This window comes from Centruroides vittatus, unplaced genomic scaffold (assembly GCF_030686945.1).
Source record: "Centruroides vittatus isolate TY-2023 unplaced genomic scaffold, ASM3068694v2 scaffold_861, whole genome shotgun sequence".
In the NCBI taxonomy this organism is placed as follows: Eukaryota; Metazoa; Arthropoda; class Arachnida; order Scorpiones; family Buthidae; genus Centruroides; species Centruroides vittatus.
The window spans coordinates 7,420,817-7,439,768 of NW_027122718.1; the positions used below are offsets into that span (position 1 = coordinate 7,420,817).

The following is an 18,952-nucleotide window of genomic DNA, read 5'->3' on the forward strand; positions in this document are numbered from 1 at the left end:
TCGAATACATATACACAACAAGATAAATAAACTGTCATCAAGGTAGCAATTATTTATTAAACAAAATGTGGCACCGACGTAAATACTATTTTATATACATTAAAAAAAAAAAAACTAAACGGAGACGACGTGGGATAAATAATGACACCATAGAAGTTATAAGGCTATGAATAAAAACTACAACTTCGTGGAATGGTTCTTTTTCAAAAAAAAACATAAAAGACTATACAGTACTAATGGGACGTTTCTTTTCGTAGTTACGTTTTGCACCGAGATCTTCCCGTCTCGAACGTTCGAAACTACAATAAAGAATTCGAATCGTATACTGAATCGGCGACTTATACCATACGAAGAATACGAATGGACGACGCCCTGTTGGCACTTTTCGGAGCATTTCTATATAACCTATTTATAAATATTATATATATCTATATATTATTATTATTATTATTATTATTACACAATGGTCGAAGTGTTTCTTTCTTTTTTTACGGATGCGTCGATCGGAACTGTTCAAAAATAAATAAATGCTGACGGGAGAGAAGACAAAACTACAAAAGTCGAACGATGACGGACTCGTACACCATTCTGTTGTTATGTACCTCTGTGCGTTTCTTAAATTCGGAAAGTCGATTAAGTCAATCGGGAATGATACTGTACGGAGACGAACACTCTCCGAGGTTCCAATCTCTGCGGAATGGATAGTGGTCACCGCAAGAGATCACGACAGAAGGGAATTCCCGGAAGCGTTACGACTGCACCGTCCCTTCGTACGTGGCTAGAGGTATGGCGTTCAACTCTCGCAGATTCGTAGGCTCTGTCGGAAACATAACGTGGATATACACAATGTTCAACGTAATTTCCGTCCGTGCGGTTAGAGCCAACTTACCTTCGCACGAGCCGTCGCTTTGCGTTCGAAGAAGCACCCCCAACTTGCACGAATCCTGCATCATGTGACACCAGCTGGAGTAGGTGAAGTTATTGGAAGCGCAGACCGGGTCCTTTTTGGGCCAATGGCATCGATCGGGACAGGTGATGCAGCGCGGCAGTTTGGTGTCCGGATCGAGAAGGCATCTCTTTCCTCGCCTGCACTTCACCGTCTCGCACGTGGCATCGGCTATGGAGAGAAAGAGAGAGAGAAAGGGGCGGTTTACATAAAAAAAAGAAGTAGGTTGAGAGAGAGAGATAACGTCTGGAACGCGGAATCGAGGGACGTGAATTATGGGCACGTTCGTCAATGGAATCGATGTTCTTTATTCCTCGGTAGGAGGAAGGGTATTTACTTTGAGAATGCCATTGTGGCTTTGGACGGCGTTCGAATTAAACGCGCACCGCACCCTCCCCCCGATAACGCAGAGTCGTAATTTGGGCACGGGCCAATAACTAATTAAGAACGTGGATTTATGAGTGTGTGCCGAATAAGCCTACACGCGGGACACCTCGAAATGGGGGAGGCAATTCGCCAAGTCGTGGATTATTTCTTCAGTGACAGATTGATAGGACGGCCCTTTAAACGGTAAATAAAAGTGAAGTTTCCGTTCCAATTAACCGAGTGATAAGCGAATGTACGATTTTCGGTTATAATAATCGAAGGAATGACCAACCATAGCCCTAAATGGTTGCAATGACATTTTTCGCCATTATTTGCCCCCTTTTAACGCGAAAAAAACTGCTCGCCGTCGGATAAGCGATTCTTCCAAATATGGACCGGTAAAAAGCGTCGTAAACAACATCCAAATATGTAGCGTGGAGCGGCGAAACGCGCGGAGTCGAAATTTCGTTTACAACGCCAGTTAACGTCCACGTGATCGGAATAAAGGTATCACACGGTGTTTATTTGAAAGTGAACGACCTTGAAAGGCGTCGTCGACGAGTCGGATTCGAAAGTACACCGAAACGCGGCAGCAGCGAAGATTTTCTCGTGGGCGTACGCGCAGATTACAGGTGGAAGGACGTCTATTTTTAGGAGTTAATGGTTAAAAACGCGGTGGAAACTAAGAAATCATTAAGGATCCTTTGATGGTTACTAATGCCACGCCGTTGATATCTGAATAATTACTTCCCGCTAATGGATCGCTCGAGTTCGTATCTGTAATTGGGTGAAAAAAATAACATATTAACGTAAACTTAAAGAGAATTTGATTGAGTGAAGTCGGGCATCTACTCCGGAGACGAGTTCAACGAAATCTTAATACTGGATGCCAGTCGGGACCTATAATCTATTGTTAAATATGTCGGGTTCCCGAATCGATAATAGTTTCGACTTACCTTGACACTTGCCCTTGTACGATTCTTGTATGGCTCGGCCTCTGACGCAGGCGGCTTGGCGGATGTGGCAATAACTGGGATAAGTGACGTTGTCTGCACCGCATAAATAACGTCCCGCGGTGACCGGAGGACAGTGCTGTTTGCATCGAACGCAATGAGGACGAAGGTTCTGATCCAACAGGCACGATTTCTTGCCGGGGCATCGAACGTTCTCGCATGTTTCTGAAAAGGAAAACAATTACGTGGTGACGTACGGAAACAAATGGCATTGGTAATTGTGATCGTCTCGCGAATTTCCTCGCGGTAAGAGGGTATTTAATAAGTTCTTTCCGAGACCGATTCGGTGGCAGTTTTCGTCCAGCTCCGGGGAATCCGAGCGCGCGCTTCCACTTCGAGTATGGTATTACTAGAAATGAAACAATGGTCGAATCAACAGGTGCTCGCGTCTCGGGAAGAGTATCAGGTGGAGTCTTTGTCCTCCGGTATCGAGATATATCTATGTTCCCACAGACAGACCAGACAGCTATAGGTGGTGTCCGTCTGGAAACTCAGACATGGGGGGAGGAAATAACACCCAGTGGTATTTAACAAAATACGCCAGTTCCTTGGGAAGGGGCCTTATATTTCTGTCTGGAAGATCCCCTCAAGGACGTCTGGTCCAAATACGACACAAAGAAAATCTGACGTCACGACAAAATAAAGAGCATTGTGACTGGACCTACGTAAGAAGAAATAGGCGTGTATAAGAGTAGGAGCGAAAAAAATGATAAAGAAACACGGGAGCGAGGTTTTTGGCAGTAAACCTCGGTGATTTACGTGTGAAACTATGTTATCTCCAGGTGTGTGTGAACAAACAGTTTTAACGACACCATCGCGGCACGACCATCTATCAATACTGATGGACGATCTACCGATAAGCGCAGGGCTTGACCAATTATTAGGCACGCTCGATTCCGTACCGACCATCTCGGGATATCGTTCGAAACAGCCCCAGGGTATTCCACTTTCATTAATTACGTGACACGGAGTCGCAGTTATCTTCCACGTTGGCTATAATGAACTCGCAATATCGAAGATAATGAATTTTCTGTCTGTACAAGTTTCAAATATCGTTTTATCTCACGAGATAAGGCGCAAATTACGCGAGACTCCAGAAAAAAAGTTTATACTCACTTTGGCACCGCCCGAAATAGGCGACGACCAACTGCTTGTCTTTTCTACACTGTCGTTTCAAGAGGCGACAGACGTGTCGATACGAACGTCCGTCCGTCCCGCACACTTCCCCAATCTCCCATTTTCTCTTGGTACATTTCGGTGCGCACACACATTTTGGCTTCCTATTTTTAATGATACACTTCATGTCTTTGCCACATTCCACGCCCTCGCAAGAATCTGCAACGGAATAAAAACCCTCCAATTAATAATGATTTAACAAAAAGAAATTTATAAAGCAGGCAAATTTTTGCTTTCTGCCCGATAAAAATAAATTCTTTATTTCTATTTTTACGAGTGAAACAAGTGTCAGTTCTATTTCTGTTGACGAAACTGTAACATAAACCAAAATTCTCTTTCTAGATGTTTCCGAATTTCCACTCCAGTAAATCTCGAGATAAACAACATTTGAGAAAACAAATGGCACCTTCTCCCGTAACGCTCGCACGTACCGTTCCAGAACGTTGAACTTTTTTCGAATTAATAACAGTGTATGAGAACAAAAACGGAGTTACACAATATCCCGGTTGTTTACTACGCGCCACTAGAAATGAAATTATAGCCGCTCGAGATAAATAGCGCGTAACGAAAGTTTTGATTACACTCGGAAATCTTTCGTAGTGGTAACTGCCAGAGGCTCGTTACGGTAGCAACCAGTGGTCAGACGGAACTATCTTTTACGTAAAGTCATTTGAAAGAAGTTGACAAGCGATTGAATAAGCTAATCCCACTCGGGCACTCCCTTACTCCATTCCGAACGAGTAACAAAAGAGAAGGGCCAACGCCAATATGACGGGAAACAAAAAGTTTCCAGGTAACGGGCACGAATTTAACCACAATGGAAAAGGACAGGTCGGCGGGTGATCTTCTGGCCAATAAAAATTAAAATATATCTTTCCAGAGAAGAGGGACGAGACAATGAGACCGAAATGGCACACCTTCGTCACAAAAGAAGGGTGCACTCATTGTTCGCCATAATGAGTTTCGTTCCGTCGTTAATGCAAAGGTGTCCGAAACCTTTCGTTTAAGGCCAGATGTCGTTTCGATTTTGAAAAGACAAAGTTTAAAATTAGCAAAAAATTAGCCGGAGAGATTTATGATGGTTCGCAGTTTCATTTCTCGACGTATTTTGGGACTCATAAATCACCTTCGTTTTTTACTTTGGCCCAAGGCTATATAACAACTAAAAAACTTGAAAGGGAGTGCCAGAAAAATGATACTCGGACGAACGGTAATCACTCTAAGTGCGTTTTAAGACCTAGAACTGCGTAGGTCTGCGACCAGAAGAAAGACTTATAAGGAAAACTTTTTGCAATTCTTTCTGTTTTTTTTAATCACGAAAATAGCAGACAAATTTTTATAAAAATCGCCCGAAATTCATTAGAGGCGACAAGTTAATCGCAGGAAAAAAAATCCGGTAGTGATGCCGGAATATTTTAAGACAAAGAAATAAGCGGAGAACAAAAATTCAAATTCCGCAAGATCATCTTATAATTTTCGTAAATTATACTTAATTTCTATCGAAATGAATCGGAACAGGGTAGTGTAAGATCTCTCTCTCTCTCATCCAAAAAGTACTTTTGTTCAGCAAACAGAAAAACTTATCCTTTGTTCTACAGTTAAACCATGGAAACTGGAAATTGAAAGAGAATTTCATGTGTACTGTATTAGGGACGCAATCGAAATTATCTACGCACGAAACGGATAACAATTGGGAATACACAGCGTTTTTACTCGTAGTAAGCACAAATCGCGTGATTATAAAATAGAATAAAAAGTTTCTGGATTAATTAATATTATAACCCGACCCATAATTACGATATTCAAAATTTTATAACCATTCGAGGAACGAAAATCATATTCTAAACTGATTTAACATCAAATTCTTAGAAGAAAGGCATTCTCTAACTTCTTCACGTAAATGAAAAAGTATTGAATATAAGTAATTGAGATGGCTTCACTGCAAACATTCCCTCATACGGGTTTACTTCCATCTTTTCTGTATTAACCAGAACTTATTAAGAAATCCCCACCTGTCTTCTTCAGTAGACTCACAGATTCGATCTAAATTAGAAAAAGAAATATGGGAATCTGAAAGAGCATCGACGTACCTTTACAGGGTTGGCATCTGACCCCTCCGCCGAACATCCTCCAAAAAAATAAGTCGCCGGAACGTAGATCTTCTTCACTCCACGCCGTCGTCGCACTTCCGTCGGAACAGCAATCTTCCTTCAAAACGTGCGTTTTTAAAATTTCGGTGCAACGTCCATTTTTATCTACAAAACTCCAACAATGGCCCCCTGAAAAAAAAAAAGCCAATCGGTCGAAATTATACATTTGCATTTCGAAACATTTCATACACAAACTTAAGAACATCCGCGAGCACGAGGAAGGGGTGGAAAAAAACCATCCTTCGAACGAACGAACGAACGAACGAACGAACGAACTTAAGAAATTAAATTTCAAATATTTTAATAATCGGGCATTCTAAATATAGTTATAAACGAGTTAACACAAATAAAAAGCGAATATTTAAATAAACGTATTGTGTTTAAGGTTACTATTATTAGTAAAGTACGAGTTCGATACGAAATTTTATAAATAGAATACAGGGAAGACTTGGCATAACTCGAAACGGTCCTAGGTATTTAGCTGATTTCAAGGACTAGTATTTTCGGCAGTATTCCGACAACGACGCCATCGTCCAAATGTCGGCATTCTGTCTGTTCCTCGCCACGCATAGTAAAGCACTCGCCGTTCCTACCTTGACAATGACCTTGACGTCATCGAAATCACCTTCCGTTTATAGTGTCGACGAGAGCCTCTTCTGTTAAACAATTTCTAGAATTACCTTGCTAGGAAGAACGACGTCGGAGTCTTTATAAAGTCAAAATATTCCCGCCCCGTACGGGCGCGTATTTTATAATTTACAATTCATCTTAAGCATTCCGAGCCACGCAGAACTCCTGAAATGACTCCGATGTTGACATCATCTTTTGGCCCCGGGAGATTTAAAATAATATCCGAGGGTGGAGCTTAAGAAGGGAAATTTTATTGTTTAGACGGTCGATTGGAAATTTTATGATCTTCGAAGGGCGATTTATCATCTTAATTTAATTGAAGTCTAACAATCTACGACTTTTATAAAGTTCGAATCGCTCGAGATATTTTTGACCATCGATCTTCGAGGAACCGCACTAAACCGAGTGAGAATATTTGGATAATTGCTATCGATTTGTTGATAGATTTCTAGTGTAATAATTATGACGCGTACATATTTTGCATTCCGTTGCCGGGCCATCACCATTAGAATGCCACGCGGGATGCCATTGCTCACAGAAATACAGATAAACCCCACACGGTGATTTATACGGCGCTCAAGAAATCAACTCGGACTTAACCAACTGACTATAAATTGGCTGATTTGCTATTTCCTCGTGTTAAATGATAAGAGAAGATCACCGACCTCGTTAATACCGTACCCTTAACATAAGAATTCGTCTAATTTACAGAAAAACGCAGCCGAGGAATCTCGTTTCGCACGTAATTACTTTTATATCGTATTCATAAATTATAATAAATGTGAGCGACGTTTTATTTCACCAAGTTTGCTAACGCGTAAGCCCACAAAATCAATCGACTTCTTTATTATGGACGAGGATCAAGCCGTACGTCTTAAAAGTCTCGGAGGATCGACTCGACCTACATTTTCACGCAGTTGAGAACGTAAAAACCGCGGGAGACGAGATTAACTACGAAGCGAAGAGGTATTTATGAAAAGGTAGCAGACGGCTTGGCGTCCTGCCAACGTCACACCGAGAAAACAACCGAGACGGGGTGACAACTTGTCTTTCCTATGGTTTGACGCTCTGGCAACGCACGAATCGGACGAGGACCACTCTTCCAGACGGAATTAACAATCCACTCGGTTTTCCGTTTACGGACGAAACGAGGGACACTCCACCCCGTCCGCGCGCGTCACTCTTGTTTTCCCAGTATAGAACCGAGAACGTGAGACGTTGGAATATGACCAAAATTCTGAAACCTGCGTAATGACAGCCAGACTGTCATCGGCTGTATGACCATTAATCGTTACTCCAACAATGAAGTACGTTAAGTGAGAAGAATCACTTCGACAAACGATGGGCCGCCATTATGGAATTTTCTTTACTTCCGCCACCAATTTCGATTTATATTCTTTACCGTATCGAAAGAATCGACACTTTCACTGTTAACGTCCTCGTGTTTACTCTATCGAGCTACCAATTTATAAACAAACTAAATTTAGTCCTACTACAAACAACTTTCGTTAGGTTCGTTTCTTACGAAAACTCGCCACCCTTTTGCAATAAAACTTGGCAACCGAATTTTAAGCAATTTATTATCGTCATTGTTATATATACAATGCACAAGGGGCTTCAATAATTCTAAAAATTCACTCTTTCAATTAAAATATTACAAAAATGCCTAAAAAATTATCACGTTCTCCTAATTAACACAATTAATTTATCAAGTACAACATTAATTACACATTTATTCCAGAGATTCGTACGTACCATATCAATCCTCAATAGCAACAATAAATAAATAAAATTTGAATTTACTACTACTTCTACTATTACAAAATCTTATCTATACGACACTATATCATATAATTATACACATAGATCAAAGAGGGAGAGAGTCAAAGTTGATAACGGTTTAATTTTCTTCCTTTTTGATGTAACTGTTACTAAGATCGTCACATTATATATACATAAACTATATATAACCGAGTAAGATGTCACTCGGTCATCTGTTATAAACACTATGGCACTTCCGGAAGCGAACAACTCCTATTACATAATACCTACAACATTTTCTCCGCAAGAAAAACACTTAAACACTGTCAAAATATTGACTTTACCTGCATAAATAACGAAATTATAATCCAAACAAAACTGAAATCGCATCTTTAATGTAAAAAGGAATATTTTTATTCGCCTTACACGTTTAAGTTGATATAGAACCGACTGTCGAATGTAATTCTTTCCCACACTTTATTTGTATTTAGATAACCTACTGAACAAAATTCGATATAAACTGAATGCAGAAACCAAACTTGAACACGTCTAACGGAGAGTAACGCACTCGTATGATTTTTATATTCAAAATTATTCCATTCTGGAAACTATTTCGTTCAAAACAGAGCGATAAAATTAGATATAGAAATTTATGAGTAAGAGGTTACTATACTTTCAAATATTTAACATTAGAAAAGAATGTGTCCACGAAAATTTTCATGAAACTAATGCGTAAGACCAGGATATACAGTTTATCATATACAGAAAAAGGATATACAGTTTATCGTGTTTGCTCGATCAACATTAAAAGAAAATTATTATTTAGATCAATCTTCAATTCACCTGAACAGTGCTTAGAAAGTAATAAGACTTTCAAAGTTATAAAATTTCTCTCTTTTTTGATAAGAAATATAAACGTAATGTTAATAGTATTGTCGTCTCCATACTAAGTTCGAATTCGAGACAAGTTTCTTCTCCACCCGGATAAATACCGAATACAAAAATCACGAGTTTTAGCCCGACTTCCTGTATATTTAACTATTAAAAAATATATTTTATATAAATATAAAAACAAAAGGAATTCTATATCTAAGATACTTTATAAAATCGGAAAAAGTCCAAGAACAAAGCAGTCGTAAATCTATGTTTACAAGCAGGTGTGTCTACAGTTTAACAATATAACAATTTATTTATACACCTTTGTTATTTTAAGCTTTTTTTACAGATGACTTATTTAAAAAAATGAAAAAAAATCGATTAAAATAAAAAACGAAAATGACACCATCCGATGCTAAAATTTTAACGAAACGATTATTAATTAAACAGAAACGTGGAAGCAATTCCCTGGTAGGGTTTTGACCGAATCTTAATGATACGTAAGGGAAAATATAAAACCTCATTCGTTAACGACATTAACCGCTGGAAATTGCGAATAAATAAATAAATGAGAGAGTTTCTCCGCGTAGCGATGTGACGCCAATCGCTGTTTATCAAAGAAAAACACGTTCTTCCGGGAAGGGATTAAGCGGGTGCCAACCAAGGCGTTGTTGTGGATACGACATTCCCGAGCGTGAATGATGGAATAACACAAACAGAGGCCAGTGACCCGTTTGTTCCGCGCAATCGGCTGGCAAGCAGCCAATGACAGAAGACCAATAGGGATCGCTTTACTCGGTCGCGGGCAACAATATATCTCCGACTGACCCACTGCGAGCGATAGGGGCACGAGTACAGACTATATCGAGCAGTTCTGTAATCGACAAACCTCGACTTCGACTTCCTTCCACAGAATTTACCATCTGTGAACGATCCCTTCTACTTCCAGATGGTCGAGAGGTGTTACGTTACCGAAAACCGTGCAGAAACCTATTGTTTTGCTTTCTCTACTTCCTATTTCTTCATCATTAGAAACGCTTTAGTGAGGCTACACCTTTACAAACACAATCTTCTTTCGAGGTACGGCTCTAGAGTTCATTGCTACCAAATTCGTGTCGTTACATAATTCTTCCTCCTCGCTTCAATCTTCACATTTCCTAATGAAAACATCTGCTAACGAAACAATGGACTTTTTTCATCGAAACTTTATATCTTCGACCGCCGAGGAAACTCTGTTCTAAAGATCTGTCCACGAATTTGTGTTGCAAAACGCTCTTAAAATACCATTCTACTTCGGATACAAAATGTGAAGATTGCAGAATTCGGAAAGCTTTTTTTCACGTTGCTCTTTCTAAAATATAAGTTTTAAGACAGATTCTTTTTAAATTCAATTATATGGAAACACATTGAAGGGAGTCTATGAAAAATTTTTCCATAAAGAAGGTCGATATATGAAAAGGAACCTCTGGTTTACATTAACGTTCGCATTGTTACTACTAAAAACAAACTATGCGTGAAATTTTACAATGCACTCTCACAAAACTGCCAGTGAAATTGTTTAATTTTGATTATCGCCGCTTAAAATGTTGTTATAGAGATTATATCTCGTGAAATTCTCACAGAATAAAACACAATGCAAAGATTTATGCCTTTTGCAAGACTTCTAATTTTCTTTGATCTCCAATAAACCTCGATTACTCCCACGAGCTCGAATTTCAAGTTAACAAAATAACAGATGCGAGCATTTTATTTTTCTCACACCTGCTCGGCGAGGGAGGATTTTTTTCCTTTTGAAAAAAAAAATATGTGTGTATATATATAAAACACTTTTTCTCGCTGCAAATAGGCGTACTTTGAAAAATGACTCGGCACGGAAAAATTTACAAAAGACGGGATGAAATAATATTGACAACAGCGACAGAACTATTATGGAGAATGACCCTCGTAGGAAAAGAAGTCCCCGTATTTGAAGAATATAATAGATTCGAGAAAAATAAAGAAGAAAAGCGTGTTATTTTTTAAACTTATACCTTGGAATCACTTTTACAGAAGACAGTCGTTATACCGAAGGAAAAAAAAAGGACTTTGATCCACCGAGTTTGTGTAATGTTTGTATGTCTTAGTGGAGCCAAAGTTTAATAGTTATCGTGAGAATGTTATGGCACACTATAGAAAAAAAATCTAGCGATGGCAACCGAAAATACCTTTAAGTTTGAACCAGTCAGAATTTTGAACCGGTTATTAAACATTCGAGAATATAGTAACAGGCAAGCAAATCCAAACTGTTTACTTAGCAAAATCTAAACTGGATTTCGGTTTATAACAAACAAGATCCTCCCGAATTTAATTGAAAAGGGAGGTGGAAAATCGGTGTAAAAACATCTATAAAAATCGCTCGTAATCAAAACAACAACAAACCGTTCCATAAATACTAAAATAAACGACCGACGATTACATTCTAACGTCAGATATTTAAATCTAGATCACATGTTAAATTTCGAGACGATTTATAATATCTTTTGAACGGGTTCCAAATCATTTTGCTGGCGACGGCATAAACAGACGACCTACACCTCGGTACCAAATCATACATCAATAGTCTGGGAGAGATGAGAATAGGAACGGTGCCAAATCACTGCAGGGTTCTATCGAAGTACAGGTGCATAATGAATTGGATATAATGCGCAAGTACTAAAAAAAACACACACACATAAAAGAAAAAGCCGACCTTCTGTAAACACGTTTATTTTTTCATACTAGAAGCTCAACCGCTAAACAAAACACTGTATACACATTTTTATCCCGAAGAGACTTGTGGTTTTCGTCCAGACGAAACGCTTCTTTAAGATAATTTCTGAGAGATAAACAAATTATTTATAACGGAACGACACGTCTGAGTTACGACGAGTGGAAAGGGGTAGTTGAACAGTCGTTAACAGCAGTAACAAGGACGAAGATAACAACGAGAGCTGAGTCAGCCGATGGCGAAGATATAAGACAGACAACTTAAAAAAAAAAAAATGATTCTGCACATGCGATAGTATATTATAGTATACGGGCGTAACAAAAGTGTATCGGTAACACAAATACTGGTAACGATATTCACCTATCTACGGAAACATCACTTTGGAATTATAAAAACCGGATACACCCATTCAACGTAGACCGATTACCGTGTCAACTTATAAATTCGATACGTAAATAACGTGTCTTTTCATCGTTACGCATACGCCACTAATACTCTAACGAACGACGTAACTTACGTGCAAAATATATTTTTCAAAACTGTCACGTAAAGTATTCACAATTCGAATATTTATAGAACTTTATAGCGAAGAAGCAAGAACAGACCCAAATTTTAGCGATTTTTATCAAGATTACGACTTTAAACAAAAAAAATCCGATTAACTTTTTAATTAGTTACCCCGGGTCATTTTTTAAACTGGAATTAAAACAACGAAAAAGTCTTCGCAAAGTTATCGAAATGAAAGCGTATTTATTATATAAAACCCGAGAGGATACAACACGCATTTAACTAACTAAAAAATGAAATCTTCTCGACTAATTCCAACAAATACGGAAAATCTAAAACCCACGAACACTTGCAGACGAGTAGACGTTAGACTTAAACGCATAATTTGTCATTTCTTAACACAGAAATGAGTGTAAGATAAACGCAAACGTAAGTAAACATTCGGACACCGTACCGCACATTAATCACTCGTGGAAATATCTCGTTTATTTTGTAAATATTCGAGGCCGATCGAGATACACGACGTTCTCTTTCTACGCGAAAACAATTGCGCGACGAACGTTGGAGACGAAAAAAATTAATTAATCGCTTCTTAAGAAGGTCATCCGATCCTCCAAAACTTCTCTCGTTCTCGCTTTCTTTCTTTTATATATCGCTCCGACGTAACAAACGAACTTTTCTTCGCACTGCAAGATAAACATTCCTTTACATTTATATACGTATATAAAGAAACACTTGTGTATATACATACGCACACCAGCTTATATTCTTCTACCGCGTTAAACGTTGGCGTGGGAAGAAGATCGCCGAGTCGAGATTATTTCTCGCGTCCATACGTGTTAGCAACGGGTTAAGAACGGGTCGAACTTACCTTCGCAACAAGCGGTCATGCTGAGAAAGGTGCAGAGGAGCGCGATCCCGATCGAGCGACTCGAGAGAGGACGCATCGTGACTTGGCGCTAGACCGACCGTCAGGTAATCCCCATCCGCTCGTAGGTGCCGTAGTAAACGGGGGACTCGTCGACACGTGACGGCGGTCGAGAGGCGTGCCGTCCACCGACCCGCCCTTTCATTCACGCGCCGCGTCCGTCCATTCACGACCGAGCGTCGAGCCGGTCCGGTCCGACCTCGCCATTGGTCGATCGAGGCGACGCGGCGAATAACGGGACGGAGCTTGGCGTCGCTCTTCCCCGACTGCGTCCCGATCGTCGCGCCACGCGGCGGACGGACGGAGCGACATCGCGGAATCCGCAATTAGATCCGGTCCGGCGATGACCGCCATATGCGGCGCCGCGCCACTAGAAATTCCCTAAATTTCCCTGTCCGTGCATTAAATTAACAAAAAAAATTTTTTTTCCTTTAAAATCACGGAAAAATCGTTGAAACTTACGTTCGAATACTCAATATATATAAATTTTTTTTGTCAGGTAATTTTTGTCTGGTACGTAACACCAAACTACGCGAGATTTCCAAATATAGAAATAAAAAAAAATATAAAAAAAACACTTTATCGACGTTCTATTTTACTTACAGATGGCTTGTTTACGTCTACGAAATATAAACGTCTCGAAGATTTTTTATTAAAACAATGGAAAACGTTATAAATAAACTCCATACGTATACACACGCGCAAGCATAGTTCGTTCTAAATAAATTACAGTAATTATTTTCCCAGTGTCTTTCTTCTTTGACGACGACGACGACGACGACTTTGTTACCAAATTACGTATTAATTAATTAACTTTGTGTGCCTTAGTTAAAAGTAATTAAATGCCAACTCGTTAAAATTATAAATATAACTCTTTAAAACGGGCCAAGTGACATACGTTAACTTTATAAAAATACATATTTTATAACTATAGTAAATGTTATTAATATAACAATAATAAGAGAAAATACCTGGTAAAAAACAGCATTCAGTTGTTATCCGTCTGAAATAGTTGCCGATAGCGGTTTTGGATCTTGGTCCACTTTTCTTTGTTTCTCGAATCGTTAGTCGTTGGAATGTTAGTAGGTGATGCGCCTAATCCTGTTTTGTCTGTCTGGGCCGCCAGACTTATCTGAAACAGATATTATATAACTTTTCCTCTACTAAATCTAATAAAAGTTATTTAAGTAAACATTAGTTGCTATAGTTAACATCACCCTCCGGTATAACGAACTCGTCCGACGAAAGTCAGACACGTAAATTTTTACACAGACTACAGGCGTTACACGGGTGACATTCAAATGCAAATGTAAAAATTATTATTTAGAATAATTAGTTACATTGTAAGTGATGGTTTCTACAATGTAACTTAATGAGAACGAAAGGAGGAGGAGGAAAAAAAGTCAAAAACGTAAAGTATTTTAACGAAGAACCCGTTCTGTAAATATAAAATTCGGGTAATTAATTAATTCGGTTCCAAACAAGGGCGTGTTGTTAAGTAAAAAGTAAATTAAAGGAATGTAAATTAAGAAAAGAAATCATTTTTATACACGTAAAATCTTAATTTAAATATTTTATGAATTAATGAATCGGGATGAAAACTGGGTTATATATATATATAATAATATAAATTCTCCTTTTTTTCGGACAATATAATACGTAATTTTAATACAACCTGTGACGTAAGAAGAGTCAATAACAAAGAGAAAGTAACATTTTCCCCCAGCCTCCAAATTTCTCTACACCGCAACGGAAATATATTATTGTAAAAAGGATGGGAGCTAAACTCCAAAATTTTAATTAGGAAAATATATAGTCTAGTCCAATTAGTGGTCGCCTGGAATTTAAACGAAGAAGGAAGTGAAAAGCTAACGCGTAAACACCGACAGACCTAGTTCTGTTCGTCTGCACAACAAGCGCACTGCCTTCGTCAGCGATTATAAATGTTTGCACAATATACGCGCGGGTCGGAAGAGATCAGAGAGACCACCGCGCGACGACGCTATTTCGGGAGGACCACGTGTAAACCCATGGAGGAAAAAATAAAAAAATAAAATAAAATGGCGACGAAACCGAGCGCGTGGAATGTCGGAAGGTAGGCAAAACAAATCAACAGACGTGGAAGACATTTTCTAACACGGTTTTGCAACCGGTCGACTCTTAGCGAGATGACGATGGCCTTGAAGGCTAGAGGGTATAGACGAGTCTGGCGAACTCGAATGACACCGACGTCAAGTGTACAGGCATATCCTATAAAGTATATAATACCCGTACGGAAGTCGAAAGGATTATTTACATAACATTATTATTTTATTTTATTTTTTTCTTTTTACTTTCTACGATTTCGGCATTCGGGATTTTAATACCCATTTCTAAAATAGTTATAGACACCTGCCGAGTTATCTTTATTAAGACGTCTCCTTTCTCATCCTTCAATATTGGGTTACGGTTTGCATAGCTGAGAATATGGATAGAGAACTCTTACAAAAACTAGTTTCTGTATTTAGACGGAAAATCTTTGTTCGACTGGCAGACGAGATTGGGTCTAATGCTAACGAAAGCGTGGCGTGATGGATCATCGCAACACGTGCCAAGTTAGGCAGAGACGACGCTGATACGTCGACTTAAACCTGGACGTCACCGAAAAACGAGCATTCTTCTACTCCCGCCGGTGATGCGAACGTACTTTACTTAAAACGCATCGTGTGTATTCACTCTTTCTTTTAAAAATAAAGCCGGTAAAGACCCTTTAATCACGCTCGTTTTACCTTAAAAATATTCTTTCGCCATCACTTTTATTTCATTTTTAAAATTAGACTATAAGTCTTAACGTCCGGTACTCGAAACTTTTCATTTTTTAGAAACTTTTTAAACCAAGTCTCGCACGCGATCATCATCATCATCAGACAGAGCATGTCTACGTTGCAGACAACTAGGAACTGACTTAATAGATACACGTGCTCCCGTTTCAAGGTCGCCAACACCTCGACCAGACAACGAAAGTATTCTAATATACCATAAACGTACGCGTTAAAATTAAAATACTCTGTTTTTAAAAACGATAAGAAACTCTACCCCGGTAAATTAAACTTAAAACTTTCGCCGGTTACAATAATAAAACACGTTAGATAAATGTTATCTAGCTGAATTTCTTAGAAGCGTAATAGGATCTGTATTTGAATGAGTAAGATTTAATGTCTAGCATTGCTCTTTCAAGTGTGCAACAGTCATTGTATGGAACACGTGTAAAAACATAAAAGATCTACGTCTATTAGAATAAATATCCGGCGATGTAAACGTTGTAAATACTACTCATATTCATTTATAAATGTACTAACAACTGAATTTATTTTGAAAACCAAGGATAATTTCACACAGTAGTAGAAAAAATTAATTGTTAAAATTAAACTTTTCCTATTTTCTTCTTGTATTAACGAAAATTGATTAAGTCAGTCTAAAAGTAACATTTTATACAATCACAAGTCGAAATGTAGCCTAGAATTTGGTTTGCCTCCCTACACGAACGTTATAACGAGGGCTACCTGTGATTATTAATAATCACAGGTAGCCCCTCGTTATAACGTTCGTGTAGGGAGGCAAACCAAACGATTCTACGAGGAGTTACTGTATTATTTTTCTTACGTTCGATCGCTTCATAATGGGAAGGGGGGAAAAAACCACAAAAGAACAAATATATCTTTAAATTATTTTAGACATTCCAAACACTTCAAACTTTGATATAAAATTAATCCGTAGAAATGATGGAATTAATCCTATTACCACAGAATATCGAACAGAATAATCATTCTATTTTTCTGTAATTTTCTTTCAATTTTTATATGGATATAATTAGAAAAGTTTTAGTTGAAAGAGAGTCAAATGAATAGTTTCTTCTTCACTTTTTCCAGTTGAAAACCTATTCCTTAATTCTAATACTTTTAAAAATGGATACAAGAATTTAAACAATTAATTATGTACAATTCGAAGTTAAACAATTATAGAAGTGTAGTCCGGAAATTTACATTTACTAAAACAACAGAGAATTGGAGTGTCGACGATCCTCGGGCTCCAATGTCAACAGAAGGGTATATTTACATTTAAACTAAAAGCAAAACAAGAACTGATTCACGATTGTTGATACACGCGCGTGAATCGTAAGTACAGTTTAGGTTTCGTCTCTGCCAAAATTCCATTCTTAAAAAACCTTAACTATCCTCTATATATAACGAGATTTTGTAACATTTTCTGAAAAATTTCCTTTATCTTTTATCGAAGAGAATGTAAAATTTCTAACTATAAAGCCATTCGCAGCATCCTAAATATTAGCGTATTGCTCCTCCAAAACTTTTATTTATCTAATTTAACAAACTTAATATATATATATATATATATATATATATATATATATTATATATGTGTGTGTGTGTGTGTGTGTGTGTGTGTGTTTATTGTGTTCTATATAAGTTTATGTGAAAACATTTCTTAAATCAAAATATTTTAATATTTTATCGCTTAAAACTAAATAGGATATAAAGTATTAACTAGAAAATATGTGTTCTTATTCAATAAGAAAGGAGAAAAATCAAGATTCAGAATGAAGTGAATGCGTGTCAAAGTTCACGCGACACGTGTCGCGGCCATTCACGCGATCTCGTGTGTTTACAACAGAAGGGTGTCGTATTCCGCACGGAAACGTCCAAATTTCGTTTTCGATACGATTATTCAACGGCCGAGATGTTCAAGAATGATAAAAGAGACGTTGCGAAATCGCAAACAAAAGGAGCAAAAAAAAACAATTTCAAAACAACAACAAATAATAATAATAATAATAATAATTAGCATTTTTCTCGACATGCTATCAATCTTAATTCTACTTCAAATTACAAATATTCACACACGATATGCAAATAATAAAATAAAAAGTTAAGGAAAAAAAACCGTTTATTTGGGCATTAACTAAATTATACATCTTACAAATCAAGTTTTACTTGAATTCTGATAGCATAACGGGCGACTCAAATTGTAATTATTATTTTATGTTCATGTGTTTGTACAGTTTATATTAAATAAATTACCCGTTTTTCATAACTTACTTCTTTAAATATATAATTTGTAGAGGTTTTATTAATTTTATTAATTTATTTATTTTGATAAAGTTCGGTATTAATGCCTGGAAGATGAACTACATCGAGAATCTAGCATTATTTTCATTTAAGAAGAATTAAAACTGCAAACCTGTAATTATTTTATGCCAGGAGTAAACAATTATTTTGAAAAATATACATGTTTTTTGCAAATAATTGTTTACACAATTAAGAAAATGCTAATTCGACATTTCGGGACGATCGTTAAGAAAAGGAAATTGTAAAAAATCATTCTCGCTAAATCGAATCTGATCAATCTCAACATTGATCAGATTCGATTTAGCGAGATTTCTCCCTCCCTGAAATCGAGTAAAAAGTCCCACAAATTATAATCGTAAAAATGATTGGTGTGTGTAACCTTAAACCCTCACAATGGTATGCTTTGATGCAATACTATAATCTACTTGTGAAAAAAACCCCCCGAACTTAATTAAACGTAATTATTTGTCTCCACGCTTTGCCCCCCACCCTGGAAAATTTTCTGCGGCCGTACCACCTTATTTTAGTGCAAATATTTAAATTACTTTATATATGTGTGTTACATTTTATATAAAATTATTTTATCTGTTACTTTATTAGTGAAGGAACAAACATATTTTTAGACGCACAGTTTGATGACTTGGAAGATAAATTCTATCATGTTACGAGACTCTGCACTCGATTTGGTAGCACACATATGTAGAAAACTACATTCCTAAAATGTTCAAAT

At 37.6% G+C, this 18,952-nt stretch overlaps 2 protein-coding genes across 2 annotated transcripts in view; both read right to left on the reverse strand.

The window, feature by feature from the left end:
* Window positions 1-749: 749 nt before the first annotated feature.
* Window positions 750-13,061, reverse strand: LOC136990151 (follistatin-like). Its single transcript, XM_067288522.1, has 6 exons — window positions 13,043-13,061; window positions 5,592-5,780; window positions 3,442-3,660; window positions 2,269-2,490; window positions 890-1,117; window positions 750-817 (listed from the first exon to the last, which is right to left on the reverse strand). The coding sequence occupies exons 1-6, from the start codon at window positions 13,059-13,061 to the stop codon at window positions 750-752; spliced, it is 945 nt and encodes a 314-aa protein (XP_067144623.1).
* LOC136990113 (angiogenic factor with G patch and FHA domains 1) overlaps window positions 5,646-18,952 on the reverse strand; it is a 67,341-nt gene continuing 54,034 nt past the window's right edge. The window contains exons 13-14 of the mRNA XM_067288472.1: window positions 14,071-14,231; window positions 5,646-5,780 (exon numbers count right to left, since the gene is read on the reverse strand). Of these exons, the coding sequence (XP_067144573.1) occupies window positions 14,088-14,231 (144 nt within the window). The 3' untranslated portion in view covers window positions 5,646-5,780; window positions 14,071-14,087. The remainder of the gene's footprint in view (window positions 5,781-14,070; window positions 14,232-18,952) is intronic.